This window comes from Emiliania huxleyi (assembly GCF_000372725.1).
Source record: "Emiliania huxleyi CCMP1516 unplaced genomic scaffold EMIHUscaffold_7, whole genome shotgun sequence".
NCBI classification, from domain to species: Eukaryota; Haptophyta; order Isochrysidales; family Noelaerhabdaceae; genus Emiliania; species Emiliania huxleyi.
The window spans coordinates 94,131-103,675 of NW_005196756.1; the positions used below are offsets into that span (position 1 = coordinate 94,131).

The following is a 9,545-nucleotide window of genomic DNA, read 5'->3' on the forward strand; positions in this document are numbered from 1 at the left end:
CTCGCGTTCAGCCAGGCCTGCAGCGGCCAGGGCACTATCGCCCCCCAGCCTCCGGAACCACGCCTGTCCCTGCCTCCCAGGCTTCAAGGCGATGCGGATGCCCGACTCCATCGCCGTGTACAGCGCCGGCGGCCAAGACTACATCATCACGGCCAACGAGGGGGATGACAAGGAGTACGGCGACTTCGAGGAGAAGCAAAAGTTCAAGGATGTGATGAGCTGCTCCTCGACACCCGACTTCGAGAGCGACTTCGCTGAGTTTTCCTTCTTAAATGCTCAAGTTGGCACCGACGCCTGCACCAACTTTGACGGCACCAAGATGCGCATCACGATCGGCTCGAGCGCTGTCGACTACTCCACCCCGGCGGCGCCAGTGTACAAAGCCACGGTTGGCTTCGGCGGCCGCGGCCTGTCCATCTGGAAGGCGTCTGACATGAGCCTGGTGACTACCCCTCTCAAGCTCTGCCCCCCCTCCGCCATGCACACACGCATGTCCGCCCTGCTGCCACCACACAGCGCTGTATCCATCGCCGCACGTGCAGCAGACGAAGCGCCTGCTCCCTGTGCCCTTCAGGTCTGGGACTCGGGCTCCATTCTCGAGACTGAGCAGTGCGCCAAGTACCCGTGGGCGCATAACACCGTGGCCGATGAGGAGTTCTCCATGGTGAGGGACGCGGACGGCAACGTCGGCGCGCGCTTCAACCTCGAGGGCCCCGGCAAGGTCAGCACCGTCCCGCCCTACCTCGTGACTGGCGACTGCGACACCTGCAACAAGCTGCAAGAGGACATCTGGAAGCTCAACGCCTTCTCCCCCATCACGGAGGACGGCTGCGACGTGAACGACGCCGCCGTGACCAGGGTCGTCCCGCCTGCCGCGCGTCCACTTCCCGCCCGCCCCACGACTCATCCCCACACGGCATTCCCCCCCCCCCCTCCCCCCCCCCCCCTCTCCCTCCTCACCACTCCACTCACAGGGCCCCGGATGCGACGAGAACTACTGCGCCTGCCCGCTCGGCAAGACGGTCGACGAGCGCTCGCTCAAGGATGGCGCCGGGCCGGAGGCGCGAGGCCATGCCCACACACACCTCCCACTGGGAGGCTCGCCCCTCTCCCTGCCCCCACGCTGCCGCTCGCAAAGGCAGCCCTGTGCACGTGACGCCGCTAGGCGGTCGTCGTCGGAGAGGCATGCGGCATGACGATCATGGTCACCGCGACCGAGAAGCAGGTCAGAGACTGAGCCGCTTGCGAGACGCTCAGTCACGCCCAAGACAAGGGGTGGAGGGGGGGGGAACTCCCATCCTCAACCTGCGATGTCATGACCCCCTTTCCCCCATCCGCAGGGCACGGCCTTCGTCTTCGACGTGTCCGACCCCCAAAACACACAGCTGCTCTTTGTGCAGCACCTCTCGCCCGCCTCGCAGACGAAGAACCCCAGCGTCGCCTACGCGGACCGCACCCTCGGCGAGGTGCGCTGGCACCGAGAGTCTCGACCGCTGCGCCATCGCCAGCCGAGTGCGACCCGAGCGACACGGGTGCCACTCGCGCCTCCCTGCAGGTGGACCCTGAGTCGATCACCTTCCTCACCGCGGAAAAGTCGCCGACCGGCAATGCCGGCATCCTCTTCAGCGGCTCGTGGAGCGGCACGCTCTCCCTCTACGAGTTCGAGGGCTGCCAGACCGTCACCGGCGGCGGCGACGACGACGACGACGACGGCGACGACGAAGACGACGACGACGAAGAGGACGACGAGGACGACGACGACGACTACATGAAGAAAAAGCGGCTGCTGCTCTGAGAGCGCGCACCGCACCAAGCGCGCCATCCACCGTTTGCTCCCCCGAGTCGCTCGGTGAGCAGACCAAGGTATGGATCGTGCGTGCTGCGCAGTCCCCGGTCTTTGTCTCCTGGATAGTCCGGTCTGCTCTTTCCATGTGTTGCTCTTTCCATGACCATGTCTGCTATCCCTGCACTGGCCTGGCTGCTCTCTTTCCATGTCTGTGGTGCCGCCCCGCCTGACACCTGCCAAAGTCCTGTGAGTCGCTCCGTGGCTTGGCCCCAACACGTCTAGTGCAGCCACCGTCAGCGCCTCCGCCATCCCCCGAGCCCGCTCGTTAGCTCTGTTCCAGCCAGGTGTCCCTGACGTCTCTCTCAGAGGCCAGTGAGCCTCCGTGTGGAAAGGTTGGAAACGGCGGCGATAGCCTGTTTTCTTTAGCCAATTTAAAAAAGAAAAACAAACGAGGCAAAGTATATGCCGGGCGATCCAACCTCGCGGTGGCTCTCCACGGCCGCGGACGGGTACTGCGCCGTCACCGACGCCGACGACCCCGGCGACTGCCTCAGCGGCTCCAACGGCGCTTGGCGGATCCGGGCTAGCGCTGCGCGCCAGCTCATCCTCGCAACCACCGCGTGCGTCGAGAAGTGCCTCGCGTGCGACCGCTGCCGGTACATCTCGCTGTCGCAGCAGCTCAAGCAGTGCAGCTGGCACCACAGCTGCGACTCGCCCGGCAGCCGAGCAGCCGGCCAGTTCCGCTTTGGGCCGCTCGAGCGGCTGCGCGGCAAGGGACACGGCCGCGGGCGCGGCGGCAGGCAGCACGGCGGTCGCTGTCGCGGCCGTGGCCGCGCGTGCGGCGGTGGAGGTGGCGGCGGCGGCGGCGGCGGCAGCGCGTTGGCCGCCGGTCCATGTCCCATCATGCGGGATCAGATGGAGGTTCAGGAGATGGCGAGGATGGTGCAGTGCCTGCAGGAGCGGAGCCCGCCCTCGGGCCCGCTCGAGGTGCTCCTGCGATCGCACCTGTGGGCCCAGCCGCCTCCCGTCTCGCCGCGCGGCCAGTGCCGGCCCATCCCTCTCGCAGCCTCCCTCGGCTCGCTCGGCACTCTGACGCGCGCCGTCGGCCGATGACGCCGGCCCATCACCGGCTAGCCCGCCTCACCATCGCGAGGAGCTCGAGCACTAGGCGTGGCTGCGCGCGCTCGGCGGGCGCGGCGGCGTGGACCGATCGTGGGCCCTCCGACTTCGGCGGCGACAGCGGCTGCGGCCGCCGCTGGATCGGTACCGCGGAGGCGCGCTGCTTGCTTTCGGGGCGCGACTTGCTGTTCGTGGGCAACTCGGTGACGCGGCGGCAGATGTGCGCGCGCGGCGGCGGACAAGGAGGCTGCCTCTGTACGTTTCACCCGCCCCTACTGGTATTGCGGGCGTAGGTACACGGTGCTTGACTTGCTTGCGGGGCCGCACGCGCACCGGCAGAGCGCGGACCGAAAGTTGGAGACGCTTGAGCTTGGAGGGAAGGCGAGCGGGCTCAACACGGCATCGCGCGCCGGCCGCGGAGCGTCGTGGCACAACGAGTTTCCGCGTCAGCGATTCCGCGTCGAAGAGTCGTGGATCTGGGACGTGGCCTCGAAGTCGAATTTGGACGGTGCGCCGCGAACGCCTCTCGCGAGTTTCGCTGCCGACCCATTTTCACAACCCATCCCCCTTCCCCCTCGCGCGCGCGGCTGTCCACGGGCGCCTCCTCCGCCGCCTCTCAGGCGCAAGCTCCGGCTACCACTCCGCGCAGCTCGTCACCATCGACCTGACCACCGGCGAGATCTCCCCACATCTCCCCACATCTCCCCACATCTCTTGTCACTGTTGACCTGTCCACCGGCGAGATTATCACGAGATTGTCCCGAGATTACCCATCGAGAGGAGCCGAGAGGAGCCGAGAGGAGCCGAGAGGAGCCGAGAGGAGCCGAGAGGAGCCGAGAGGAGCCGAGAGGAGCCGAGAGGAGCCGAGAGGAGCCGAGAGGAGCCGAGAGGAGCCAATAGCGCCGCCGCTCACCCCGCCGCCACCAGAGTCGCGTCCCCGAACCTTCTCCACAGCCCAAACATGGTGACTGGCCCGCAGGCGAGCACCGCTTCTCGCTGCCGCACCGGCTCTGCGCCCTCTCCGACGCCTTCTCAAACTTCAACGCGGGGCGGTTCTCGCAGTGGCGCGCGAGATGCAGTAGCTTGTGCGTCGATAGCAGTGGCCCGTCCCCACGGACCTCAAACTCTCCCCATCTCTCCTCACATCTCCCCCTCTCTCCCCATCTCTCTCCTTCTCTCGGCCCGGCCCCACAGACACCCTCGCTGTGGCTCTCCCCCCTCTTGCAGGTCGACGCCAGGTGAGACGCCAGGAGGACACCAGGAGAGTCTCGACGGCAAGTGGGCGCGCTCCAAGTTTGCGACGCTAGGAGCGGAAGACGTATTCTTGTATTCCAACTAGCACGCGAGATGACACACAGTCCGCTGTATTCGACGGTATTCGGCTGGATCCCGCTGTATTCGTAGCCCCTCGCGTTCACGCGGTGCTCTGAAGACGCGGCACAAGACCGTCTTTCCCGCCCTGATGTTGGCGTGTGCACCCTGCAGGTTTGCGACGCGTGAGTGGCGCCCCCTCGTCAGTTTCGATCTCGCCCTCCGCAGCGAGACGATCCAGGCGCTGCGAGGCCCCGCCGCCGCCGCCCCTACCGCCAACGCCGCCGCTGCCGGTGGCGGCGCTGCTGGCGGCGGGGGCGGCGCTGCTGGCGGCGGCGCGGGCCGGTGCGGAGACCGCAGCGGCGCCTACCTGAACTGGGCGGGCGCCTTCGAGGGCGGCATCTCGGGGCCGCCGGAGCGGTTGCGGGCGGCGGGGAGCGGCCGCGGCGGCGGGCGGCGCGTGCGGTTGGTCGGTCGAGTAGTACGGCAGGTCAAGTCGCAGCTCGAGTGGACCTTTGGGGAGGGCAGCGCCGAGTGGCGGCAGAACGTGAGCGTGCACGCGTGGCTGAGCGACACGGAGGAGGCGGTGTCGGTGCGGGTCTACTTCCCCACCTACCACGGCGAGAGGGAGACCTTCAACGGCTTTTGCGAAGACAAGGCGAGATAGGGGGAGATCTGGGGAGATCTGGGGAGATGTGCGGAGATATGGGGAGATGTGGCGAGATATGGCCGCTCTCCGAGGACATCCGAGGACACGGCGCGCGACTCCAGCGGGAGACTTCCGAGACGCTTCCGAGACGCCTCCGACAGACTTTCCGAGGACTTTCCGAGACACCGCATATCCGCCCCACGCTAGACCGAGATCCTAACCACTGCCTCTTGCGGCCTCCACGCCAGACCCTCAGCCGCCTCTCCGGCCGCCCCACCCAGACGTGCGAGTGCACCGGCCAGCTCGCGCCGTGCCACCGCCACCCAGAGTGCCTCGGGAAGCACATGTGCGCGCCGCTGCCGCGCGGCTCTTCCTCCTTTGTCGAGCGCGCGCGCCACTTTGCGCGCGCGCTGATGGCGCGCGATCTCCCGCAGCCGCGGGAGCGGCACAAGCTACTGAGCGACGGGCTGAGTCCGGGCAGGCGACGCAGCGAGCGGTGAGTGGCCGCCGCACTCTTCGACTGCCGCACCCCCGTTGTTGCGCCCCTTCTTAGGCCTCCGGTCGTCTCGCCGTGGTACGACGACTGCTGGCCGGGCCGGGGCCGGTGCCAGGGTAACCGCCCGTGCAAGGAGCCGCTCGACCAGGCTTTCTCGTGCCGCGCGACGGCGTTGCTCTGTCCGGCGGCGACGTGGCAGCAGACCCTCGCCGCCGCCAAGGCGAGAGGGCCTTGCCGCTGCTGCCCTGTCCCTGCGGCACCGTCTGTCCACACACACTGCTCCCTCTCACTTCACTGCAACACGGAATGATCGCTCGCGATTGCTCCCCTCGCCGCCTCCGCTCTCACCGCCGCTTCCCCCCTTTGCACAGGCGTGGATCCCCGAGGGCCGGCCCTCCGCCTCGCTCCTCTACCTGTACGACGGCCACTGGGACGGGACACTTTTCGACGAGACCTTCCGCGTGTGGGGCCCCGCCTCGGTCGGCTACGGCGCGCGCAACGCCGCCGCCGCGTCTCGCCTCCCGGAGGAGTCTTGAAGTTTCCCCGGACCCTTCCCCGACTAGGGGCACACGCGGTCGTCTTCGGGTCGCAGTTCGGCAAGTACGAGCCAACGCGCGAGGACTGGCCGAGCTCGCTGCGCCGGCTGACGACGGCGATGCAGCGGCAGGCGGCTTGCGCCGCGCCGCCCTCCGGCAACGCTTCGGCGGCGGTGCGCCGCGTTCCCCCCTCCTCTCCACCTGCTGTGCGTGTTTGTGAGCCGGTCGCTATCGCTGCATCGGATGCAGGCACCGCTGCTCATCTTTCGGTCGCCCGCCTTCAACTTTGACGTGATGAACAAGTTCAGCCAGCAGGAGGCGTACGAGGCCAAGATGCGGCCGCTCGTCGAAAAGGTGTCCGCAGAGACGAGACTAAACCCGCACACTCCTCACGCCCTCTGCGCGCACCTCACCGGCGCTGTCTCGGTCAGGCGGGCGCCTTCTACCTCGACCAGTACGCCGCCACAAAGGCCGCAGCCTTCCAGGAGGCGCCCGCAATCAAGTTTGCGCAGGGCTCCACCTTCCACTACCTCAACGCCGGCCGCTACCTGATGGCGCAGACGCTGCTTCACCTGCTACAGCTGCTCACCCACGGCGCGCCGCCCCCGCCCCGTGCGGGGGAGAGTGGGCGGCGGCTCGCTCTGAGAGGATGTGGTGCTTGGATCGTTAGGCGCGCCTGGCGAGCCGGGCGGTGAGCTCAAGGGCTCGCCCTCTCCTCCCCACCGCGCGCGCGTTGCAGCAGGAGCTGTGCGCACTATCCCGTAGCTGCGCCGCCTCTCCGGACAGTCATCGAGCACTCGATGGTCCACTGCGAGAGCGCGGCCCAAGCGCACTTGGAGGGGGGGAGAGGAGAGATAGAGCTCTAGAGAGATTGAGACTGAGAGTCGTCAGAGTTGGGGGTCCCTGTGTGAGCGAGAGAGGGGAAGGGGTGTGGTGTGACGTCAAGAGCTGCAGAAGAGCTCCCTCGAGTGTCGAGAGGACTCTACGAGTCTCTACGCGTCCACGGACAGGTTGTGCTCCCCCAAGGATTAGTCTTCTCTCGGCCTGCGGCCGGGTGGGGCTGCGGCTGGAGCTAGCCGCATGGCTCGACAGAGCCGACCACGTGAGCCCTCACCCTCCGTTTTGACATTTGAGGCGGCGCTCCTGTGGGCGGCTGTCTGGAGTCGGGAGATATTCGGCAGATCTGACATATCTCCCGATCTCATCCCAGTGTGATGGACGTCCGTACGTCCCTCCTTTTTGTGTTTCGGACGGCCCTTCGTTGTGTTCTCCCCCGTCCACCCGTCCGCCAGCGAGACTGACTCAGGGGGGTGCACCGGTTCTGGCTAGTTGTCAGGGCGCCGTGGCGCGTGGGTGGCTGGTCAGAGCAGTCCTGCCTCCCAACGCTCGCCAGACCGCCAAGGCGCCCTCGCATGACGCATCGACTACCGGGGTCGCCCCAGACTCACCCCGCCGCCTCTCCCGCACAGTACACAGCCTGCCGACCCCAGCATCAGCCTCTCAACGGCCTGCGCGCCGCACCAGCGCGCGCCCACGTCGCCGCCCAGCGCACGCGTCACCCCAAGCCCCCCCAGAACTCGCTGCCTGCCGCTGTTCGGCGAGGGATCCGGGGCGCGCCCAACGGCCCCTTTCCGGCGGCCCCTTTCGCCGCATCCACGCACCCTCCGACCCACCGCTCACCGTCGCTCGCTCGCTCGCGTCCACACGGCCGCTGCCGCCGGTCGACGCTGCCGACTGCCGTCGCCCAGCTATACAGTTTTCGAGGCGCGCGGCATACGGTGGCCCTCCTGCTCGATGCGTGGGCAGACCCAAACGAGCCAAACGCGGCGGGCAGCGTCTCGCTCCTGCATGCAGTAGGCGAGGCAGCGGCGGGCGGGGTGTGGTGCGCGGAGCTTATGAAAAGGGATCGTGTACGGAGGTGGGTTTGGCCCCCGGAGCGCTCGGTGTGCATGGGAGAATGTCCCCAACCCCTTATGGCGCTCGTGGCCCGACGCTCCCCGTTGACGCGACGCGCGTGCGGCAGTGGAAGGCGACCAACCAGTCGGCGGCCGCTGGGCGGCGCGAGCGGATGGTGCGCTTCAAGGCGAACGGGGAGGCCGACCTGGCGCGCTGGCGGCGCCGCCTCGCCGAGCGAGGCCGAGGCGTGAAGCCGCCGAGGCTGGTCCTACGCCGCAATGCCGCCGGCCTAGCGAAAGCACACGCTGGGGGCGGGTTCCCTGTCGAATTCTCGGAAGTAACTTGATTGAATCCCCGCCACAACCAATCCGCCAACCAACCGCGCAGCAACCAACCAGTCAACCGGCCAACCTGTGTCACCCGGAATCCATACTGTCACTCCAAATCCATAAAGTATCTCGTTGGCAGCGCATTTGCAGCGCAATTTGCTGCAAACGATAGTGCAAACTCAATTGTTTTGACCAGTGCTCACCCCCAGCATGAGAATGCGCATGCTGGCGGAGGCCTCATCGCCGCGAATGTTGCCAGTCACAGCGGGATCTGACGTCGCGTTCGAGGTGTGCATTGGCGGAGGGGTCGCATGGCTGAGAGAGGCAGAGGCAGGCGGGTGGTGGGGCGGCACCCGTTGCTGCCATGGGCAGCGCCGGGCCGCGGCGGAGTCGCTCCGTAGGTCCGCATTGAGCCGCACGAGTGCGCCGACCCATCGCGAGGTGCCTGCGCGGGAGTGATGTCGCGCCGATGGCTGAGTATGCGCGGCGTGAGCGGCTTTGCGCGAGAGGTGGCGCAAGAAGGCGAGCCGGCGGGCTCGTTTGCCATCGGCGCGGCGGGCGGAGACGGGTCGATGTTTTCTTTTTTACAGGTGCGCCGCTCTTTTTGCGCCCTTTTTCCGCCAGGGTGTCTTTGTTGATTGATTAGTGGTGAACAAAAAAGAGAAACCGCATTACGAAATGAAGCCGGCTGCACGCACCGGCCCTGCAGCCTCCCTCGTGCCTCGTCCCTCGATGGCCTCCCACCGCATCGGCGCCCGCCCTCGAGCGCCCGCCCGCCTCTCGGGGTCGGGCCTCTCAGTCTCGCTCCCAAAAGGTGAACCGACTAGGTCCAGCCCTGGGTGGCGCAGGTTGTGACATTTGGCGATTCCGCGACTTACTGGGCCCCTGAGCCGCTACCCGTGTGCGATTTTTTGTGGCCCGGACATGATACTGATAGTAAACGGGTCAGAACCGGCCAAACACAGGCTACAGCCCCACACACGCGCCCGCCATAGCTCCTGGAGAGCATGCGCGAGTGACGCGCTGCAAGCCGCGAGAGTGGCATCAGAGGCAGGAACGACGTGCTCTTGCTGCACCTCGCAGCTGCACCAAGTGTGCTCGCAGTGTATGCCACGGCCACTGCCTGCGGCATTGCTCTCGTGCAGCTAGGCGACGCAGGTCCATCAGCAGGGCTCATCCAATGCGAGCGCACATTGTGCGTAGCCGCGGGCAGGTGGCAGTGCACAGCCGCACACCGGCTGTGGCGGCTCGAATGCCCCCGGCAGTGCTGCTAGTCATCAACTTGCGTATTAGGGCCGCAGCAGACTGCTGCTGTGGCAGCAGCAGCAGCCTGCTGCTGCCTGATTCAGTCAAGCCAGCGGTGCAGCGAGGCGTGCAGAATTCGCGCGGTTTGGTACCTCCTGAGGCTGAGCGCGTCAGACTC

At 67.1% G+C, this 9,545-nt stretch overlaps 1 protein-coding gene across 1 annotated transcript in view; it reads left to right on the forward strand.

Moving 5' to 3' along the window:
- The window catches only part of EMIHUDRAFT_461703 (hypothetical protein), a gene marked incomplete at its 5' end in the record, with an annotated part of 8,331 nt that extends 1,460 nt beyond the window's left edge, over positions 1–6,871 (forward strand). The window contains 20 exons of the mRNA XM_005761733.1: positions 89–442; positions 575–859; positions 975–1,061; positions 1,166–1,225; positions 1,341–1,466; positions 1,556–1,678; positions 2,240–2,829; positions 2,955–3,125; positions 3,199–3,413; positions 3,526–3,579; positions 3,885–3,957; positions 4,133–4,183; positions 4,391–4,808; positions 5,147–5,361; positions 5,419–5,608; positions 5,733–5,840; positions 5,954–6,070; positions 6,147–6,251; positions 6,329–6,509; positions 6,568–6,871. Of these exons, the coding sequence (XP_005761790.1) occupies positions 89–442; positions 575–859; positions 975–1,061; positions 1,166–1,225; positions 1,341–1,466; positions 1,556–1,678; positions 2,240–2,829; positions 2,955–3,125; positions 3,199–3,413; positions 3,526–3,579; positions 3,885–3,957; positions 4,133–4,183; positions 4,391–4,808; positions 5,147–5,361; positions 5,419–5,608; positions 5,733–5,840; positions 5,954–6,070; positions 6,147–6,251; positions 6,329–6,509; positions 6,568–6,662 (3,618 nt within the window). The 3' untranslated portion in view covers positions 6,663–6,871. The remainder of the gene's footprint in view (positions 1–88; positions 443–574; positions 860–974; positions 1,062–1,165; positions 1,226–1,340; positions 1,467–1,555; positions 1,679–2,239; positions 2,830–2,954; positions 3,126–3,198; positions 3,414–3,525; positions 3,580–3,884; positions 3,958–4,132; positions 4,184–4,390; positions 4,809–5,146; positions 5,362–5,418; positions 5,609–5,732; positions 5,841–5,953; positions 6,071–6,146; positions 6,252–6,328; positions 6,510–6,567) is intronic.
- Positions 6,872–9,545: the final 2,674 nt, after the last annotated feature.